Here is a 23958-nt window from a genome sequence, read left to right on the forward strand (position 1 = left end):
CTTCAGCCCGCCGGCTACGGTCCCTGCTATTCACAGGAAAGGGGGGTGACGTCACCACGCTGGTAAGCCGTCTTTCACAAGCAATGGAGGCCATATGCGTTACAATACACTTCGCAGTTACCTAAAGCTGTAACAATATACTGTATATATTGCACTGTGGCTTTATTAAATATAAATTCAATAAAATTAGACATATTTTTTGTTAATATCTGTTCAACCCAATTTGTGCATTTAACTATTGTACTGTAGGTCTCCACCCTTTAGAATAAAGCTCCAATGAAATCATCTCCTACATTAGATACAGTACCATCTCTGAATGTTCCCAAACAGAGGTCAATATATGTACAGTAGCATTGTAATTTCACTAGTATCATAACAAAATATGGCTATCTTGTGCCGTGCATTGTATACCAGTCAATTCCAAGATATGACACACCATGCTGAAAAAACAAAAATATGTTTACAAATTGATTTTTAAAGTTTTCTGCTCCACAGTAAGATTCTTTCTGATTTCTATTGAAATAATTACAAATCTTTTCCAGCGGAATACACGGTACTGTAGATTTTTTCAGTTTAATTTTTATTTACTTCAGCTTCTATTTGGAGATTGATCCTGATTAGATTTCCTCTGCTTTTTCAAAAAGTTACTAAAGTCCTCAAGCTTGAGTCTGAAGTTAAGCAATTATTGTCTCTGGCTATATGAAGAAAGACGATTACAGAAAATTTAATGATAATATCCTACCTTCTGGTTGACTGGGCAAAGACAACAGACTTTGAGGTGTATGACTTGTGTCGCTGTTCTCACAGACAGCCATAGACATTTCAGATCTCTGTTGTAGTTGAACACTGTGAGTTTCTGAATAATTGTATAATTCTTCCATAGATATCTTATTCATAAAAGAATGGTCATCAGATACATGATTCCTTGTTTTTCTCCTCAGTGTTGGAGCACTTTTGATGAGTTTTGGTGATGCATTATTAGAGATCCTTATATGCTCCGCAGATACTGGTCCACAAAAATCCTGTTAAAAACAAATCTGAATAGACATCTGATTTGCAAAAGCCAAGCAGAGAAAATGAATCCAATGCAAAATGAAAGCATAGCTCCCTTCTCTACGAGTATTTTCTTCTTTCAAGTGTTCATAGATAACGAGAATAGGGATACATGACATACAACATTTTAAATAATTAAAAGTGATTTTAACATTGCACATTTTAATAACCCTCTTGCATCAAATGTTCTTCCCAAATTCCTGTTTTCAGGCGAATTTATCAGGGATGCCCACTTTAGCTTTTTTTTGTTCATCTTGTAACCTCTACCTTAGACTGGTTGTCAATCTCCTACTTCAACCCCTACTGCCAATAATAATACACATTATTGCATTGAATACCGTATTATGGAGGTTCCAAATTATTAAATGTAGAGAATATCTCTCTTTGTTTCCCTGATTTGCTAGTTTTGATGATTTTGGTTCTTTAGGAGGGATTGATATTAATTGGTAAATAATATCACCAATATCATCAATAATAATATTAATTTAACTCCATGACTGCTGTTAAAGTCTGCAGTAGAGGAAGCCTCTTTCCTTCCTATTGAAATCTACTCTGCTTTACATGCCAGTACAGTAAAAAGCTTTAAGAACTTTTTAAATAGGTAGATTTTTACTAAAATTGACTGATTTTCTCAGTTGTCTTCATGGTTATGTCTCCATAATACTAAATGGATGTGCTTGGCTTGATAGTCCCACAGTTCCATTTCTCTTCCCCCTTAGACTATTCAATGTTAACATATAATAAAAGCATAAGAGCCCTCACTGAAAGATTGAGCAGAAGCCTGGCTTCTTGCAGATCTCACCATGTAAACTTTATACTGGGGTATCTATAACATTATAGATTGTTTCAGACCCATAATTACTCAATTAAGATTTGCTGTTTACTAGAAAGACTTGCAAAAAAACCAAAGAGATGGCGTATCTATTCTATTTCCGATAATCACATTTTTACAGACAATTTTACTTTATCTTTTAAGTATTACAGCAACAATTCACTCTACATACTGTAGGAATGTTCCCCGTTAACACTTGGCTCTGTTTCTGGATGATGACGCTATGCTGGATCTTTCAAAGTGGAAAGAAAAGATCTGGCAGCTACTGTATGATTGCAGTTACAATTTTTTTGGCATTGTGTTTGGAGCACCACGTTCACTCTACTGGCATAATTGGATCCTGGCCTGCCTTGCTACTATTTATATGGAACTTTCTACTGCTGAGGATGGTGAAAGTTTGGAGTTCTGTTGCTAATGCACAGAGGGGTGTGCTAAGGGGTTTCGTTGTAGCTGTTTGGCTGCATTGGTGGAATCCCATGTATAGTATTAAGGAACTGAGAGGAGCTTCAATGAGGGGAAATGGGTAAGTGGTTGGTTCGTATGTAGTAAGAGAAATATTTTGTTTGTTTTCATGTTGTAGCTCTATTTTGTTTGAAACATCAATAAATTATAAAGAATTGATCACAAGTAAAATCCACTTCTATACAGTACTTTAACAACAATAGCTATGGCTAAACATTTATGTTAATTATGTTATTTATTTATTGTATATGCATGTACTGTATAAGGAAGAACAGTGTTCTAAAATGATTATAACAATATACATTATTATATTGATTTTAAATAACAATACAGTAACATAAAAATGTAATATTTTTTTCCTGAATATAAATAGTATACATTTTACAAAGAGGGCGTACTGTACAGACATTTGGACCAAACTAAACATTTAACCAGCTTATACATATAATAACGAAATATATATCTCTCTCATCCTAGCATTAATCCTGCATCAGCAGGGTCCGCTTGTCGGCACGCCCGTCTCCATTTGGTGGTTTGAACCAAATCTTTGAGCTGACGTTGCCATTAAATGCGACCGATAATACTCCAACCGGCGTGTCACTCTGCCTGCCATCGACGTGGGGGGGGCGAGGGAGGAGAACAAAGTAATGTAGCCAATTCATAGAGGGGGATTATTAGGAGGCATGGGAAATTTGGCCAGGACACCGGGGTTACACCCCTACTCTTTTCCAGAAACACCCTGGGATTTTTAATGACAACAGAGAGTCAGGACCTCGGTTTTACATCTCATCCGAAAGATGGCGCTTGTTTACAGTATAGTGCCCCCGTCACTACACTGGGGCATTAGGACCCACATGGACCGCAGGGTGAGCGCCCCCTGCTGGTCCCACTAACACCTCTTCCAGCAGGAACCTTAGTTTTTCCCAGGAGGTCTCCCATTCAGGTACTGACCAGGCTCACACCTGCTTATATAATAAAGGTTATATAATAACATAATATATTGTATGAAATAATTAATGTATCACTTTTTACTGCACAAATTACAAAATTATTATTAGTGAAATAAGAAATCTTTTTATAGCAGGTGCACTGGTATTTTATTGAACAGATGTAACATAGATAAACTATTTATTTGATTAATATTTGTCATCAACAGAGGGTCTACAATGAAAGCCACTGTTGGAAGCCATTCAAGCTGTACATCTGAGATGCATGTTTTGTACTAGGTTGCAGATGCTGTCTTGTGGGATTAAATCCCATTCCTCTCATTAAGTGTGGTAAATAATGAACCTTGCCTTTAGTTGTTTTTAATCCCTCTGGATGATAGCCAAGTGTAGGGGAAATCTGCCACATTAACCCCCGATTTTACCGTCCAGACTGAAGTTGTTGTTCACCTATACTGGTGGTGTCCAGACTGAAGTTGCTGTTTAAACCAGATTTTGACTTTACATCAGTCCGCAACTGCACACCTAGTTAATGAAGTTCCATGCTATAGAAAGACAGTGAAAACAACCTTGACACGGTCAATTCTTTTTGACCGGACTCGTTCCTTATCCGTCTTCCTACTTGTTACTTTTGTGACAGCCTCCCCTGCTCTGAGTTACCCTATCCATCTGTGTCTAAGACCCCCTACTCCTAGACTTTTCACTAACCTGGTGGCCATTAACCTTCCACTACTATGAGTGTCTCGCCATGAAACTGAGCATTTCCTGAATCTCCCTGTGTAAACGGATGCCTCAACAGATACCTTGTACCATGAGATGCAGCCTCTCACTGTCCCCCTGACAGTGAGGCTCTTATCCACTCTCCCTTACTTACATATCTGCTGATGAGGATTCAGTCATCCGGTATCTCACTACGAGACACAGTCTCTCACTGTGCCAGTGAGGTCTAGCTCCCCATGAGCTGACTTCAGGAGCCTCCCCAAAGACTCTGTTACTCACTGCCCAAACCAACCAGTGAGGGACCGACTTCCCCGAGTCAACCCATATTGCTTACTTACTGAACCTTTATATGGGATACAGGCTTCACCCAGGTGAGTTCTCTAGTAATCTATTGTGTTTTTTCCACTGCATATGGAGTGTCTCACCAGTGCCTTATGGTGATGAAAACTCACCTCAATTGACACTCCATATCCAGTTGCCCTCTTACAATGCCACATGTCATCACAAGCTAATTCTAAGAGTCTTGAATGGGACTCAAGTCGGGTGATGAGGCTGCACAACAGCACAACTGTTACTGTACATTCTCAAGACTGTTGTGAGGACTGTTGTGAGGTTGTGTGCATTGGTCTGCAGGAATATTGGATTAATCCACATGAAGGATAACAAGTGCAATCAAGTTGCCATCAATCACTTGTTGTGACTTGGTGTTTCACATACAGCAGGAGTACAAAATGTTCACAAAGTTGGAACATAATGATGTGCCAGTCTTTGTGACGTATTGTTATTTGTGGCTGATTGCTGATGAACTGTTTGGTTATAGAAATTTGGTTTCGAAATTGCTGGTTATGAATACACCAGTTTTTAAGGACGATGAGCTGACTTAGTCCAGACAAAATTGTACAGATAGTGCGAATAGACTTTGTTTTGATACTGTAAGTGAGATATGTATGCAGAGGGCATAAGACAAACTGGCCATGTGTATGACCTACTCGGATTCTCATGCAGTTCTGCCATATGTTGTAAATTCATAAAACACTACTTGCTTGTACAGATAACTTTTTTACGTAAAATAATCTACAGTATGTGTCTTTATGTTTGGTAGAAAGAGAGAATAAAAACATTCTTGTATGCTGATGGATTGTGCTATTTTTAAAAAAAAACTGTTGCTTTCACACAAAATTGCCTTGATTGCCTAGGGATACAGCAAGCTCCCAGAACCACGAGTTGCAATGTAATGGCAACACCCTTCATGTGTGCACACCCACACTCAGAGTTTGGAAGACAGCAATCAGCCTATTGGGTATCTCTTTAGAAAATGGTAGGGTGCTAAAGCATCCCACAAAAAAACAATTCCCAGAGGACAATGTGAAGACCCCACTTAGAAAGTGCCTCAGTTAAGAACTGAACCCAGATATCTAGATTCAGAAACCCAGAGTGCTAATCCCTCCACTAGTATATTGTCCAAATAAATCTTGTGTAATTCAATACGGGGGGTTCCCTGTTATACTGTATATACAGTATTTCAGAGCTCTAACATCATTGATATATTGAGAACTTGATATGAAAATTTTCTCCACTTAACTCATTATTATATTTTTTCTTTTCATTTGTGCAAAAATGATTTCCAGGTTTACTGCAGGTGCTGAATGTAAGAAGTACAGCAGCATTAACAATTGAGCATGATCTGTCCACATCTAAAGGAAAGTTAATTTAAACAAGTGGTTTGGGCTGTTTTTTGGCTATTAAGTTGTACACCTACACATGTGTGCACATCATGCATTCACATGATAATGATTCTCAAAATGTACACCACAAAAAAAAAATCCTCTTTAACATACAGTATATATGTTTGAAATGTTACTAAAAACGCTCAAAATGATTGGTTTTAGGATAAAAGTGATAGGTTAGAGTAAAACTGATTTAAAAATGTTACTGTATTTCTACTTGTACTGCATTGCAGTCCTGTGTTGTATTTGGGTATAGTAGGTAAGAGAAATACACATTCAGTTTAACAAATCGATCTTAACCTCTCTGCTGTAACGTCCCTGTTTGTCTCCCGGACATAATTTACACTCTAATGTTCCTTAAGCCCCCTTATTTACATTGTCCTCATGGGTGAAAATTCACTGAGATAAGACATAATGTATATTGGGGACCTGCTGTATTAATATTCAATTAACTGTTTATATTGAAATGAAGTAATTTAGTAGAATCATTTTGTGTCCCAAGTAATATTTAATATTAATTTAATACTTCTGGAAAGAAATTAAATCTGAAACTTCGCAAGTTTCATGTGTTATATACTGTATAGTATATATACCGATGGAAAAAAAGCTTATGATTATAGCTTATGTAGAGTACTTTCACAAAATGTTGTCAATTTGTTTTAAGCCCACTGACCAGCAAAACAGCTTGAGCAGTGAGGCACTGCAACTTGCCAATCACATAAAAGCTCGTTAGGTGTACTTTTACCCAGTGAGATCCAGGTGGAACAATGTCTGATCAGGTCACCTTTAAAAAGGCCTTAATTCAAAGTTTAGGTCACTGCAAGAAAAAGGCCACACTTTTCAGTTTTCTGTGCATTCCACAATGCCTCAAATGTCACCAGAAGCAAGGGAGAGGTCCATTGGCGTCCAAGATCTGGTCGCCCTTGAGTGACCACACAAGAGCAGGACCGACATATCAGACTGGTCCATCTGAGAGATTGTGTCAGATCTGCCACCCGGCTGCTGAAACAGCCGGCAGGCACAATGCCCGCATCAGTGACAGGACAGTGAGGCTCCATGCTGCTGGCCTAAGAGCAGCGCAAACTGTCAGAGGCCCTCTGCTCACACCTCCTAGATGTTGCACCCAATTGGCTTGGGCCAGACAGAGGCTGTGATGGACTTGTCAGCAGTGGCATCAGGTCCTCTTCATGGATGAGTCACTCTTCAGCCTCTTCCACGCAGATGGGCGGGCCAGAGTGTGGAGGAGGAAGTGTTGCGTTTCTTTTTTCCATCAGTATATTTAGGTTACAGGCACATTTAGCAATACTATTTGCTTATACACAGTGTTGTCTACAGATTTTTTGGTCTATGATAACTTACATATTGCCTTGTAATTTTTATTGTGGCTTCACTAGTTTCATGTTTTGAAATCAACATTTACAGTATATTAGTTGATAACATCTTTTCACAAATATTTACCTGAATTTCACATAAAAGTGTGAAATCACTGAGGCGGTTTGGGTTATTGTAAAAAGTTTTACACCCACATGTGTAAAATCTATTCATATTCTCATGTGAAAAATGACTGTCGAAATGTACACCACATGGAACTAAAAAATCGTGTTAAGGAGAGAAAGCTCAAGCGGAAAAAAGGTAATTTGTGGAAAGCCCAAAGGGAATTTTAATTATTAGACCCACTGCTCTTCCTAATTTGTATATATGATCTAAAGAAGGTCTAAATAATCCTTGGGATTTTCAAATAAACAGCAAAGACAAATGAAAATTAATTTGACTCTTCAGTAAGTAGATCTGCAAGGTTGAACAATATTACACATATATTACATATATATTCTTGTGCTTCAAACAACAACACAGTTTTGCAACGCATCATTTTAAAATTAAACAGTGATGGCCCCAGCACAGCAGAAACCGTAGAAACTCCCAGAGTAAGTCTGTTAAAATCAGAATTAAAATAACAAGAATTTACTAATTTGCTCCTTGTAGCCAATGGAAAGTTAATGAAAGGACAGGAAATACAGTACCTTTGAACCCTAGATAAAAAAGTGTAAAAAATACACACAAAAAAACTATTCAGGCAGTTGGAGGGAGATGGGCAAGTTGGCAATAAGTGTTTAACTGGTGCTGATAAGTCAGCTGTCCCGTGTGGAATCAATATAAAAATTGTTGTTAAGGCATCTGGAAACAAAGCTTCCATGTTGAATACTAAAATATCAACTTTAAATATCTCAGTTACAGTAATTTACAATATTATGGGACAAAGGATAGATGAGACAGATGCATTCACAGTACGTACTAGAGGATTACAGCACCACTGTTGAGACTAAACTGAACGTCTTGAAGTTACCATTCCAACAACAGTTGAACACATACAGTATGGTTGCCGATAACACATTAGAATATTTAGCCTATTCGGTGGAAAAGATCATGTTCATTTACTGTATATGAAAAGTATATTCCTGGGTATGAAAACAGTGCCCCAGCATACACTACCACTCTGCCTCCAATAATAGACATTGCCAGACATGTGTGCAGACAGGACACTACAGATATTGAAAGCCACTGGGCTGACAGAAAATAAGCAATTGGTAAGAAAGTGGTTCTTTTAGGAATTTTCTGTTGGCTTATACTGAAATTCTTATGAAAAAGCAGGACCCTTTATAAGGCCAATCACAAAGCCAGTTCCTGATTACTTACTGTATACTGTACATGCATCTGGATAACAGTTTTGGAGAGTAATTTTTTTCACAGAATACCCTCTTGTATGTGGTAATTATAATAAAAAAGTACCATTACACACAGTGTCTTATGTTCTTGTTTGTTTTCCATTTTACTTCCCGTTTATTTTTTGTGTTGTGTATTTATTGGCCTGATCTACTGCTATACCAATGTTACAAAGGTGTATATAGAGAAATATTTCATGCAGTTGTGAGCATGAAATTGGAGAAATGGAGTATACTTAAGAGGTGGGAGAAGGTTTTCACTGCCTCTTAACTAATTCAGGTTTATCTCTTTTACTTTCATCTGGGGACAATGCAGGCTCATCCTCGACATTTATTTTTATTGGCTGCTAGACTGGGACCGGTTCCTTGCATTACCTTTGTGAACCCTTTTTTCTTGTCCAATGAATGTAGTAAGAATGACATAAACTCATTCAAGAGTAGCTTTTTTATTTATGCCTGTTTTATTTTCGATAATAATACCAGTTTTTTAATAACTTTTGTTCTCTAATTTCTGCAACTCCGTCTGTGTTATATCTTTTTGAATTACTAGCAATTATTATGCTACTCTGTGCTCATTGCAAATTCTGTCATTTACAAAAATGAATGATATTAGAAGCTAAGATGACCGATGTGAACTATTTATTTAGTCCCATGCAGTAACAATGGAGTGGGCTATGTGGAAATACTTGAATCAAATATTAGAATATACACTTGCAAAACCAAAGGGGTAAACAACCCTATTAATAGGGAAATACTGAACAGTTTAAAAAGGGGATTCATTAAGAACGCCTTATGAGGACTCATTTGAATTTGAATTTGGAAGAATCATATATACTTTTCATTGCATTAATCTAAAAAACATGTTGTGTGTGTTAATACCAAAACATATAAAATTACCCTTAACTATACTTTCTGACACTAACTTACTAACTTTCTGACAGGCAGACCTCAGGCTGTCAGGCTTGGAAACCACACCTCCAGCACACTAACTCTGAACACTGGGGTCCTTAGTGTGCTTAGTCCATTGCTCTACTCCCTCTATACTCACGACTGTAAGGCCAAACACAACACCAACTCCATCATCAAGTTTGCCGATGACACCACAGTTGTAGGTCTGATCACAGACAATGATGAGAGGGCCTACAGGTAGGTGGTCAATCTCCTTACAACGTGGTGTGATGACAACAACCTCACCCTCAACATCAGCAAAACCAAGGAGCTGATCGTTGATTTTAGGAAACTGCAAACCAGACATGCCCCTGTCCACATCAACGGGACTGAAGTGGAAAGGGTCAGTAACTTTAAATTCCTTGGCGTCCATATCAACGAGGACCTCACATGGTCTCTCAATTCCACCTGTCTGATCAAGAAAGCGCAACAGCACCTGTACTTCCTAAGACAGTTGAAGAAGGCTAAGATATGTCCCCAGATCCTCACTAACTTTTACAGATGCACTACAGATGCACACTGACAGGCTGCATCATAGTGTGGTATGGCAACTGCAGTACTGCTGACCGCGAAGCCCTACAGCAGGTGGTGAAAACTGCCCAGTCCATCACTGGGGTTGCCCTCCCATCTATACAGGACATTTATTATAGACGGTGCTTGAGGAAAGCTCTAAGTATCATCAGACACCCCACACACCCCAGCTACAGACTGTATGATCCGCTACCGTCTGGAAAACGGTACTGGAGCATTCGGGTCCGGACTACCAGACTCAGAAACAGTTTTTACCCCCGCACTATCAAACTATTAAACTCCCAGCCTCTCTCACTCTCACTTCACCTCTCACCTATGATCTGAACCTCACAGTGCCTTCTTTCTTACCAAAAACCCAAACACACATTGAAAATCTACCTCTACCATACATGTTAAAAGCTCACTCCCCATAATTTCTATCCCTTTATTTCATTCTGTTGATGCATGTTTTTGCACATAACCTGTTACCTTTTTGTTGTTTTGCACATTGCCTGTTGTTGTTTTACACATTGCCTGTTGTTGTTTTACACATTGCCTGTTGTTGTTTTTGCACATTGCCTGTTGTTGTTTTTTGCACATTGCCTGTTGTCTCTGTCTTTCTTTTGTTATACAATTGTTTTTTTGTTTTTTTTCTTTGTACTACTTATGTCCGAGAGCTAGCTTAATAGCTTTTCGTTATACCATATACCTGTACAGTATATGAGTATAACGACAATAAACTTGAACTTGAACTACAGTACCAATATATCCTGGTAAGGAAGCCAGAGCAATTATTGTTACTACTGTAATTAACTGTTTAATTAATTACTCGAATTTATATATTTTTCTTTACTAATGGTGAGGATACATTTCTGGACCAAATGATCAGGATAATAATAGGTTGTTTATAGACACATTTAGCTATATACAGTAGCTGATATTGTTTATTCACATATCATTTTAGGGAATGATTTTAAATACTTATTGAATACAAGAATGTTTTCCTGGTGTTCCACGTGCTCCAGTTTTCTCCCGCAGTCCAAAGTAATTCTGGTAAATTAACTGGCTTCCTGGAAAAGTGGCCCTGGTGTCAGTATGTGTGTTTGTGTCTGTGTGTGCCCTGAGATGCCCTACCAGACCAAGGTGCATCCTGTCTTGCTTACCGGTATAGACTACAGCTCCTTCACAACCCTGTATTGGATAAAGTTGTGATAAAATGGATGGATTAATACCAGTATAAACTAATCGCCATTACCAGACTTCCCACTCTCAAAAAAGGGAAGAAGCTTAATCTTGCTTTTTTAGCTATTTGGAGATTCCTGAGCCCTGCTCCAAAATATTACTATTTTAACCTAGCTTAAAGATTACATTTCTGTATCCTTTCATCCTGTATTTTCAGTTAAGCTATTTTCTGTTAATGCGCCTTTAACTAAGAAAATCACCCCTCATTTATCCCACAATTCATGAAAACTGAATCCAATGACAACAAGAATTAAAGTACACGTGTTAGAGCACATAGAAATTTATTGACAGTTTCCAATGATTTATAATTTATAATTATATATTTCAGTATAATTATATATTAGTACCTTATCCGAGAATTGTCCGGGGCCTTAGATCAGAGGTATGATTATATCACATGTGTACAGCTTGAATAGATGACTTAAAATTATAAACAGCCTGGCCATAACCTGATCACTCATAAGTCTGAAAAAGAGACTTCTTTCTAATCAAAGATTGTGTGAATTAACAACACACACATAAGATTATTGGTAGCCCCAATCTCTATGAGAAAGATTTTAAAATAAAGATGGTATATAACTTCTTCAATTTGAAAAATCACTAGGACTTGAGTTTTGGTTATATTTCATCTGTTAATAAAAGGCATGATTAGCAGTCTTCTACTTAAAACTCTAAAATTTGCATTTGGTAGGTTTAGGCTTCCTGAAATGACAAAGATGACAAATATCTCTCTGATTTTGATAAAAAGTAAAGACCAATAGCTGGGTGGAGCTACTGTATGTGGATCCTGCAGGCCCATATCTCTCATTAATGCGGACACTAAAATGTCATCTATTTACTTTGTAACTAGATTGTGGTAACACAAAGAAGATGATAATTTGTAAGGAATTCCAAAATGCTTTCATTTAAAAAAATATTAGAAGGAATGGGAATGTATTTAATACCCTGAAAAAGTCTGAAATGTGGGTTAATTGTATTAAGTGAACAACTCTTATATATATGGTGACTGAAAAAGCAATTCAGACAAAGCAAAACAGTAAAATTAAAAACTAATAAATGAATAGATGTCAGCATTCCCAGAATATGGTTGGATAGGCTGCCCGATATTAAATGCTATGTATGGGGTGTGCAGGTTAGATGTTTTAGATTGAGTTCGTACAAATTCTGATACACCAATGGTGAAGCTGATATTTGTAAGCCATTTTAATATGCAAATGACAGTAAAGAAGCAACTACTGACTTATAAAGTTATTAGTGTGTGATATACAGTGATGAGAGTTTTTACCTGTTCCCACCTATTATCTTGACTATACTGGTAGAAATCAGCTTATGAAAAACGTGGAAACTTGGAAAACTAGCAAATTTATTCCAGGGAAGTAGTGTACTGTACACTGAAATTATTTCAGCAAATGTGTGCACTTCAATGTTATACTTACAGATTGCATGTAAACACCTACAGATGAGAAATTATATTCGCATAAGTAACATTGGCCCAAACATATTTATTAACGCATATTATATTTTAAAAAATTAGGTTTCTTTATAAAACCTTCAAATTCTTAAAATATTCATATCAAAGCTCCATAGAATGTTCTAAACAAATGGGGAAGATCCTTTGAAGTCCTTTCATAAGATTTTAATTAGAGCCATAAACTCTGCAATTGATAAGAAAGAGTGGGATACTATTATAATGCTGCCCTAAAAACTTTCAGCTGATAAATGTTTAGAGATAAGTGTTTCCAACTGGCCCACATGCTGCATACCTTTCAGCACATACAGTACATGATGTAGAATTAAAGTGGGTGCTCTCCTGCTGTTTCTATAGGAGTTCTCTAATGTACAAACATTCCAGGAAGTGGTCTGTGAGAAAATTATTTTTGTCTCTAATAACAAATCTGTTACACTGTTACACAAAGTGTCTGTCACCATCATCCGCAACACTTAAATCCTTAATGTTTCTGTGCATTTTATTTCTTTCATGATGGTCACTAATCTAAACACTTTCACACATCTATTTTTAAAACTTTAATAAGAGTTTCAATTTTGATTTCACACTAAAATGTATATTGTAAATGAATGTACTGTACAGTAAAGTGCAGTGCTTTTCAGTACTAATTTCATTTGTCTCTTTCAGGTCAAATCAGAGGGATTGGCAGATTGAATTACATGCCATATGGCACAATGCTGTTACTACTACAACCTGACTCTCTCACTCACATGCTTCTCTTAAAAAATATATTTTAAAATTAATTTAAGTCATTACTCCTCATAAATTACTCCCAGTGTTTCTCATGTGACACTCCTGGCTTATTATTAACTATGAATTAATTGGCAGCTCCTGGTGAAGCTAATACTGTTTTGGAACGAGGGATTTATGTTTCGTGATATATATATATATTTATATGTAAATATCTTATATATATTATATATAAATATCCATATAAATATATGGATATTTTTGTAATTAGCACTAAGATATTACAATCAGTTAACCTCTTTAAGTTAAAGGAAAGGTTTTGTATGCCAATTTTTTTTTTACTTCTTTTCATTAATAAGTGCATTTTCAAGCTTAGAGAAAAAGTTGTTCTACTGCTGGTGTGAAGGCTTGCTCAGCCCACATAAAAGCAGAAGGGCAGCGTCATCACCATCATTATGAAACGGATGACAGATGACAGCTTCCCTGCCAAAGACTTCATCATTTTTCTCATATGTTGACATCTGAGTATTACAAGGAGAAGCTCACACACATGAATCACTTTCTAGCCATCTCTACCTTCAGCTACAGACTAATTAAATAATTAGTGCATTTCAGTTCACATAATGTATCAAGCAGAAAAAAGTGAACACTACAAGGTTGTAACATTCAAAAGTTATTAAATTATGTAAACATAAATGCTGACTAGATTAAGGAAAGTCCTGTACTTAAAAGCCTATTCATGTTTTATCATTGAAGGACTCTTGACCAAAAAAGGCTAAACTAGGCTAATTTGGTGGCTTTTCTCTAGTGAGTCAGAAATGTGTGTGTACATGTGTAGGTGGAAAACCTGTGAAAATAAGCACAAAGGTCTCAATATGTTCAGGGAAATATATAAAAAAATTGAAAAATTTCACAGCAAAATCAATGAAACGCCCACTTAGTAACATGAACACCTACAGTATTTCATGTGAAATTGTTAATGAACCTGTTCAAGTGTCACTAAAGCTACAGTCACAATGAAATGTAGATACTGTATGACAGAAAATAAATGAATTTTATGTTTGCATAACAATTCCTTATCAAAGTATTACTGATAAAAGACCCACTTCTTTTTTTCTTCTTTCTTAGACTAATGTAACTAAACCATCGCTTTAAATCCCATTAATTTCTAAACCTAAATCTGGCTTAATTGTTATGGCTTCATTGGTCCACTTTAACAAATTCAGTTGCTGTTATTTTAAAGAAACGTAGAAAACCTGAAGATACACTAGCCCTCCGGGACTACTATTGGAAATCCCAGTTATAAAATCCACCCACAAATTCTGGGTGAAAACTAGTGTGAGCAAAAATACACCATAAGAGTATGAAAATAGCAGACAAATCCATTAGAAAATCAAAGCTTTATTCACCATTTTCATCTCTACCTGTAAATAGTGTATTGGGGTCTTAAACTGTAAACTGTACGGGAATCACAGAAGGCCCTATACAAAGGCTATTACTGTATAAAAATTACCCCCTCCCCTTCTGCTATCATTTGCATGGAATTCAGGGAAAGTAGACATTTCCAGAAAACGAGAAGCTTTCCTTATAATGCAAAAAGGATACTAAGTCCCTATTTATTTCTCAAAACAAAATTCTTTGTTTTTTTAACTCTTAATTTGATTAAAATAAAACATGCTGTAAACCTAGCCATTGTCAAGGAACAAGTAAAGGTTTATTCCATGCTGAAAAGAAAAGAAAAAAAACTAAATTTCGGCTGTGTTTGGGTATGGGTGTGGGTGTGGAGCCTTCTTCTATCCAAAGAAGGTTCCCCATCCGAAACATTGTGTTACTTCTCTGTTCAGCATGGAATAAATCTTTACTTTTTCCTTTGCAGCCTTAGCATGCTGACGCAGCCACCTACTGTACTTGAGCTACTCAGCCCATTGTCATATAGCTATTGCAGAAAACAGACACAGCTATTGCAGACACATTGAAGAAAAACAAGAAATACTCTTCACCTTTAAAAGTGATTATTCCTTTCCAGTCAATGGACCCTGGCATAGCTTCCCTTTTAAGCTTTTTTTATTTGCTGGTATTTACCAATTAAACAGACCTAATTGCAGCAAAGGCCTCAAAAGAATCTGGGTTTCCTGAAGAACTTCAATGTTACAGTCAATCCGCATTTATTATTTCTCTCTCTTCCTTTCATTACAAAACAGCAGTGAATGCTTAATTAAGATTACTTTTGGTAAAGAAAGTTCTTTAAAAAAATTAAAACAGAACACATTATTGGAAGTGTAATCTGGAAAACAGGCTTAGCTCTAATTAAAAACACTTACCAATACTTTTTGTATTCCAGGGTTATTTGTCTGATACCAACCCAGCACCTTGTCCAAAACTATGAGCTGCAATTCTGGTCCATTTCTACAGATTAAAAATATGGAAAGAGTAATAATAATGTTTAACTCAGCAGTACATTATGATGAGTTCTCGAGAATCACAGCGCCTAGCTGAAGTGCTCAGACAAGTAACATCTATCCATTTTCTAACCTTTTCATTCAATTCAGGGGAAGCTCGAACCTATCCCAGCAAGCAACAGGCACAAGGCAGGATTCAATGTGGATGGGATGTCAGCCCATTACAGACAAAAAGCATCTTAATATTACAATTCCATGCAAAAGTATTCACTCCCTTCCCAGTGAATATGACATTTTTGTACATTTACATTAGAGTATGTACATTTTTTGCTAATATGTAACTTCTCTCCCCTCCAAAAGATCTAATTTTTAGCATTTAAAATTTGATTAAAATATTAACTTTAAAAAAGGGTATCATTGGAAGGGAGCAAATACGCTTGTTAATAACTGTAAGAACTGTTAATAATACTGGTGAAGAAAGGTGTCATATTTTCAGTTTTTTATTGTGGTCAAGATAAGGGTTAATTGCACACTTCAGATGAAATTAATTTTCAGGCAGCACCCTTAATCTGAAGACAGGCTTAACTCAATGTCTTGAACTTCAGTATGTTCAACCTCAGAGTTTCTGATTCACTCTCATTTCAAATCTTTATTAGTATAAATTAACTTAGTACAATTAGTATAAAAAATGCAAGTATCTTTCTGTTTGAATTAGAGAAAGGTATATTACAGTGTATATACAGTACATATACTATATACAGTATCTGAACTTTGTATCTGGTGCTTGTTTTAAGTAATTTAGCAACTTAAGTCTTAATATTACTCCGTATATGACGCAAAATCTATTGTTTATTTTTATAAATAGCATAATTGTACATGGCTGTCTATGCATTTTCTATTTATCTAGCCTGCCTTTGAAAGAGCATGACTGGTCAAGTGCTCAAAATATACAGGTGCAGCCACTCACAATGTGTGCCGGATACTGGAGCAGTTTGCAGTGGTCATGCTCAAACAAGACCATTGTTTTTTTTAAATCTGTTTTTGGACTGCACAAGTTTGTACAACCGCCAGGTGGTGCAGTGAATGTTAAATGTGGCTTATGGAAGCATTAGGGCTGTTGCAAGAAAATGCCTGGTTTCAAAATTCTGGTCAATGTGAAGCCTCTCGAGACAATATTTTTCCAATTACAGAATTTAAGTTGCACACTGTTATTTACTTTTATTACATTTAAACTGTGTATTACAGTATGTTAAATATTACATTCATTAAAAAGTAGTTCTATTTTATAAAAACAAAATTACACAGTTGGATATATAAAAGAGTTTTTTATTATTATACTGTAGCTTGTAACATGATGTGTCTCTTTCGGTGTTTCATCTGCATTGAGAAAATCTATATTTTGTCTTATTGCAAATTTCAGCAATGAGAAATCAGCAATTTCTGGGCGGTGTGGTGGCTAAGGATCTGCACCTGTGGCTGGAAGGTTGCCGGTTCATATCCTGTGGCTGGCAGAGGAATCCTATTCCGTTGGGCCCCTGAGCAAGGTCCTTAACCCCAACTGCTCCAGGGGTGCCATATAAATGGCTGACCTTAGCATATTGTCCAAGTTTCAAAATTATAAAAAAACCTTTTATTAGTTTTGCATGAGAGAGAAAAAACTTACCTTTTGAGAAGCTGTGTACTGCTTGCAAAGTAACTGATTTTGACAAACAGTTAATTTAGTTAAAACTGTCTGACTGTGCTGTAGCTTTCATTTATTTGAACAGAAAGTCATGTTGCTCTTACAAGCGGCTCAGTTAGAAGTGTTTGTGTTAACACACTGCACCCTTTTGAATGTATTTTTATCACCATTTTCTGTCCGGGGGGTGGAGGTTGTCACCCTTCATCAGTTTAACATCTGATACGTTCCCAGTAAATCATGAGACTCAAACCCGCTACTGATAAAATTCTACAATAAAAAGTATAATTAATAAAGCCTTGTGTCATTTCTCAAACTGCTCCAAAGTTGGGCACAGTGTAAAAGCCTCTAAAATGAATGCCATGATGTACACCACAATTACCCATAATACAAACCGTAATACAGTAATATCCATAATACAAAGGAACAATACAAACTAAAACAACCCCAAGTGCACGAGTGAACCAAGGAAAAAATATTTTTTCCACCAAACAGAAAGTGGGGTGAGGGGTGAAAGTGGGGAACTGATTAAAATAAAATTATAGAAAATCAAAAATAAGAAACAATAATGTGTCCCTGCCTAGCTTAGACATTGCATGACTTCAAAAGCTATAAAAACAGTTTTAGATAGATAAACACCACTTATTATGTATGAAAAGTGGGTGAATTTTCTTGCTCGTGACCAGTTAAGAATCTATTGAATGCTGTAAATTAAAATTATTTTGCCAATGCTACATGAAATGTATACTTAAAGACATGTATTTACACATTCTCCTCTTAAAACTAGGAATTTAAGCCAGGAAGTACTTAGCTAAAGCTGCATCAGTGACTGTTGAGAATGTGTATTGATGGAGAGTGAAATAAAAGCCCACACCCATTTACTGCTGAAGTGGATGCCCTGGCTTCTGTCATGAACTGGCTGAATGAGATCTTTACATTAACTAGCCACTTACTGCCAAACAGTATAGATGGGCTGAATTGTCGCCTCTTCTTTGCACCTCTGTTTATATGCTTAAAGCACAGACCAATGTTGTAAAGTGCATACAAATAAGGATCAAGAAATATACATACCTATGAACTTCATACAGCATTTCCAGTAATATGCTATAGAAATGCGAAGCATGGTCCTCCTGCCTTCTTTTACTAAATGAAACAAAAAAATTAAGTTAATGTTGACTACATACAGTAATAACTTCACTTTCTGATTAGTATATTGAGTGTTACTGTATATTGTGATGAAGCTATCTACATGTTTTGGCTGAACAGATTTCTATATAAATCAGTTACATGACAAAGGATAATGGAAACTGGCAGCAGAATATTGACTCTGGATTCTCTGCTGGTCTCCCAAAAAGTGGAAGTCCAACTTCCCATACAAGAAGGAGAGACCCCTATTTTCAGCACCTATTAGTCCTCTAGGAGTCCTTCCACTCACATTCTCTCTCCTCCTGTGGGTACTTTGCGACTGTTGCATGTCCACACCACTCCTGAGTATGAGTGCAGCAGCAGCCACATCTCTATGAACCCATTCCATCACCACAACACACACACACAGAAAATAGACATAAAAGGAATTCTATCTAGTAGGAGGGAACCCAGTAACTAGAAGGATTGTTTACAATAAAACCTCTGAGTTACTCTACATGATAATTAAAGTAGTTTAGGATAGCATAGATAATAAAACACTTTCAGACATAGAAGGTTCTACAGATTGCAGGACAGGTTTCCTAGCAATTGTTATTGGAGGTAACAACAACTGATATTGGTAATTACAGTGTAAAAAATTTAAAAGCAGTCATCCAGAGTATAAAATACTGCAGATTTGTTTGCATGGAGAACCAGGTATTTGTTTAAGTATACATGTATAATAACAGGAGAAAAATGTGAAGATTCGTAAATGATCGTACAGCACAGAACCTGAGTAGTAAACCTGTTATATGTTTTATGTGTGTTACTGTTATATTTCACTAGAAAACCACTTCTGTCTAGAAAATCATCTGATGTTTAAAATAATATTCAGAGATGAATGTCCAGCATGAAAACAATTTAATCTCCCATGTTCACTACCATGTGAACATCAAACAATATATTTCAAGCAATTCAACAGTGCCATCTTTTGGACTTAAGTTACTGTAAATTTTAGTAACTGCAATCACATAAGCATTTTTAACACCTTTTTTATTCAATTGGACACATTCAGAGAAGACTCATTATGCCACTCATTAACAAATATTAACTTTTCTTTCATTACAACATAATCTCAGGTATAGACTAAGCACCTCTTAAGGTTCAAGATATGCAATCAAACAAAAAGAGTACTTCAGTTCAGAATTTAGTCTAGGTGGTAACACGGCATGTTGTTATCCTATGTGGGAGTGGGAGAGATGGAGATTGTGATCTCTGATTCTTGCAATCATCTAATGATTAGAAGTTCTTGTTGTATATTGTTTGTGGGTATGCTTTTAAACAATAAAAATGTAAAAAAAAGTCTACACAAGAGATCCAAATGGTTTCATAATTAGCAATACATTCCACCAACCCATGACTGTTGAACAAAACCTAATAATACTGTAATCAACCCCCAGCTCACAAACAAACAAAAAAAACTAAACAAAACAGTGTGGGCACTTAATATTGTGATTTTGTTAGGAAATACTATTTGGCAACACAGAACTCTTTATTTGTAGTAAAGGCCTAGAGCAGAGACTTAACTAAGGACTCAGTCCAACAGGTACCATGCCTGTATGTTACCCCACTAACCATTACCCAATGGAATTCATATGACTTAATGTGGAAAAAGTCCATAGTAAGAGATTGTTTGTAAAAGGCTTGTAGTACTCTAGCAAGTAAGACATTTTCATATTGTCTTATACAGTCATCTACTTACATATGGGTTATGTTCCTGAACCTGCTACATAACCTGAATTCTATGCACTACACAATATGTCACATTTGCATATCTTTACAGTGCAGTGTACATAAAGGATTTTCAATTGAGCTTAACACCTACAGTAAACCTATGCATTAGAGACACAATTTGACGTGTTTATACTGTATATTAGATTGCAATATTATGTATTGGATCAAAAGCTTCACATAATAAAGAATAAGCACAAACATAATTGTTGTGTTTTATAGGGGGTTTGTGATCATTATTATAGGAATAACCCTGCTTGAAACTCTGTGTACAGTATGTAGTGACCAGCTGTAAGCATTACAGACATGATCTCATGTGTTTGTGTGCAAAATTACAGTGCATGTGTATGTGGTAATATACTAATATATATTAAGCATATCTGAGAAAGAGTAATAACTAAAAACAATCATAGAATGAATATAATGTTTCATAACACCTAAACTGATAAGAAGCCATATGTCTGTGTTTGATTAAATTAAAGGTTTTTCCATTTCCTATATAACATTTTCTTATATAGAGTAATTGGTTTCATTGGGGGCAGATCCTTTATCGTGTTCCGATATTCATTCTTTCACAGTTACTATATATTCACCATGGATGATACCAGTCTGAACTGATGCTCAATCTTTGACAATTCATATTCATGTTTCATATCTAGTTAATACTGTATATCCACTTTTCTTTTTAGTGTAAATATTTCACGCCATTCTTCACTGCACCAGGCTCCCTTGTCACATCAGATTTACACGTCCTGGCCATGGATAGAGTGATTTCATGAGAAAAAAATAAAAAAGTGAACATCAAGATAAAAGAACACACAGCCAAGGACAGTGCAGACTGAGTGTTCTTTCGCAAAACAATTATACAGCATACAACTCTGAATTATATTTGTAAATGAGTTGCTACGTATTGTAAGTACTGTACCAGTATGCGTAAACTGTGACGACTTTCTGCTGCCTGCATGACAATTTTTTTTTGTATTTATTGCACTATTTTTTCCACTCACCTTCTGTGTTTTTTCACTAAGAACGATGACAGTTTCTGGTTGAAACAAAAAGTGTCTACTTCACTCAGAAGACGTTTAAACTCTGGGTTATTCACCAACTGAGAAAGCATAAGACAATCAGACAGTTAATTGCATAAAAAGTAACAATAAAGAAATACAATGAATACTGAAACATAAAAGCATACAGGACCAAACAAAGATGTACATTAAATTACAACTAATTTTAGTACTGATATTAGCATATTAATTATAAAATAAACCTCTATTAAAAGAGAATACTAAGAGGAGTCTAATGAAATTTGGTCTGGCCAAAAACACTGCTAGTTAAATGGAAAAAATACAAACTTTAATCTTTATAAACACATGACATACTATGTCCTTGTACCACCAGATTTATAATTTCCATGGTGATGTGCACAATGTCTGATTGCTGTCAAAAGAAGCCAGATGCCCCAGTGTCAAAGCTAATAAATTACTGCAAACAGTTACAGAACCACTTTTAGTCCATAGTATTTGTCCATAAAATCTGCAAGGAGCTGTACCTGTTTTCACTGACGTTAATCTCATGCTATTGATCTTATCAGTCATTATATCACTGACATATGTGGCTACATGTCAATCATATCCCAAAAGAAATGTTGTGTCTTTCATTAAAAAATAATTGGGCAATTGAACAGAAACTATGATTCTAAGATTCACATTTTTGACTAAAATTAAATAGGGACTGATTTTACCTAGATTTAGATTTGTCGAAATTTAGAATGACCATTTATAGTACATGCATTTTTTAATTTAGATCACATGATTAAATTAGATCACATTGATAAACACCCTGCACATTGCTTTAAAAAATGAGTTTCTCCATTTTATCTTGTGCAGTAAATATGTATTTCAATATGATGTGAAACAACTTAAATTACAGGCTTTAATTTGTGTGCTGTTACTGTACACAATTGGAATGACTTGAGCACTGTTGAGCATAGAGATTAAATTATCTTGAAATGTAAGATCTGCAAAGGATATTTGATTCCATTATTGCAGGTTATTTTCTTTAAACCAAACTTAAAATATACACTGACAAATCAAAACAATTAAACATTCCATGGTACCCCCAGTGCTTGTTTCTGAGCCACCACAGAAAATGAAAAACAAGTATAAAAGGAGAACATTCTCTCTATACCATGAGGTATTCCTAAATCACCATGCAAATCAACATAATCACAACAAATAACAAAAGAACTGTGGACCGTGGTTTAAGGGTATTCTCTGAAAAATTTTAACATTACCTACAGTAGTTGCTGTGCTGTGAGTTTCAAGCTGCCTGTTAGCATTCTGTGCAAGTGGGGAGTGTTAATTGTATATCTCCCTGAGCGATTCAGCACAGCCAGGAGAGGGAACCCCAGTTTCCTGCTCTGACAGTTAAATCTGACAGCTCTCAACACTGACTACAAGCTGCCTGCTAGCTGAGACACTCTGCCTCTGTGGCTGCATTCTCAAAAAGCTTTGATTGATTCTTTGGTTGTTCTTTGCATTTGTTGTGTTATGATCAGTAACACATGACTAAACTGTATGTATGTGTATCCCCCATTTATTTTCATTTTTTATATAATATTAATTTATTATTTATATCTAATAGGAAATTGTTATATTTATGTGTGCATATTTAATTTTTATTTCCATTGTGGTAAAATATGTTTAATTAAATCAGCAGTAAGTGGCAAATGCAGAGTGATTAAATTCTTAAATAAGGGAATGCAGGATCACTGAAAGTATACACTACATCTGGTTCAGTCGTACTATGTTATAGCTCATACAAGTAATTGGTCTGGAGTGGAAATAAAGTCCTGATTACAAAGCTGCATCATTACTTACAGCATGCTTTATGGTATGATTCCAACAATGTACATAACATTAGATTATTACAATGCCACAGGTTTTAAGCCTTTTAATAATATGATAGCAAATTCACTTGTACAACAATAAGTTCAGCTTCCAATCATAGGCCTGGACTGTCTTAACCATCAACATTACAAAGACAAAACTGTGAAGAAAATCCTTCTGCTTATTTTAAAAATCATTCCATGAATGAACCATTGCTCTTCACATCCTGACATACGAAGACCTGTTTAGAAATATACTTTTTGCAACAATTATGGTTACAAGAACCCATAATTTTGAAAAGAGAAGCATTGCAACACTGATAAAACAATTGATGGTAAAATTCTTAACTTTTGTGCACAGATGCCAGACAGTGCAGGGTAACTTTACTATTACAACACCTAAAACCAGGTTGCATCCACAAATCTATCCACAAATCTATATACTACTTACATAAGATTGCTTCAAAGTCTTCACTTTCTCTGACATTGCAGCCATTATATCCTTGTTTATCTTTAAAAGAAAACAATTGAACAATATACTGTATAATCCGTGATACGTTTAGCAAGATAAATGTCAGATCTATATTTAATTTAGAAAGTTTAATTATTTTTGACATGTCTAGCTTGGGTTAGCTAGTTGTATGTTTTCGTATCTCGGCTCACAGCTAAGAACACTGCTACAGCACAAAGGGGAGTATAAGGAAGTGTGTGCAGACTCCGCCC

At 35.9% G+C, this 23958-nt stretch overlaps 1 protein-coding gene across 7 annotated transcripts in view; it reads right to left on the reverse strand.

The window, feature by feature from the left end:
* Positions 1–23958, reverse strand: part of LOC148678282 (uncharacterized) — a 98483-nt gene that overhangs the window by 73439 nt on the left and 1086 nt on the right. For all 7 annotated transcript variants that reach the window (XM_088633163.1, XM_088633167.1, XM_088633162.1 and 4 more), the window contains exons 2-6: positions 23687–23746; positions 21356–21453; positions 18504–18575; positions 15677–15761; positions 743–1022 (exon numbers count right to left, since the gene is read on the reverse strand). In XM_088633163.1, coding sequence (XP_088489289.1) covers positions 743–1022; positions 15677–15761; positions 18504–18575; positions 21356–21453; positions 23687–23731 — 580 coding nt within the window. In that variant the 5' untranslated portion in view covers positions 23732–23746. The remainder of the gene's footprint in view (positions 1–742; positions 1023–15676; positions 15762–18503; positions 18576–21355; positions 21454–23686; positions 23747–23958) is intronic.

The sequence above is a fragment of the Lepisosteus platostomus genome, chromosome 1, assembly GCF_059453375.1.
Source record: "Lepisosteus platostomus isolate fLepPlt1 chromosome 1, fLepPlt1.hap1, whole genome shotgun sequence".
NCBI classification, from domain to species: domain Eukaryota; kingdom Metazoa; phylum Chordata; class Actinopteri; order Semionotiformes; family Lepisosteidae; genus Lepisosteus; species Lepisosteus platostomus.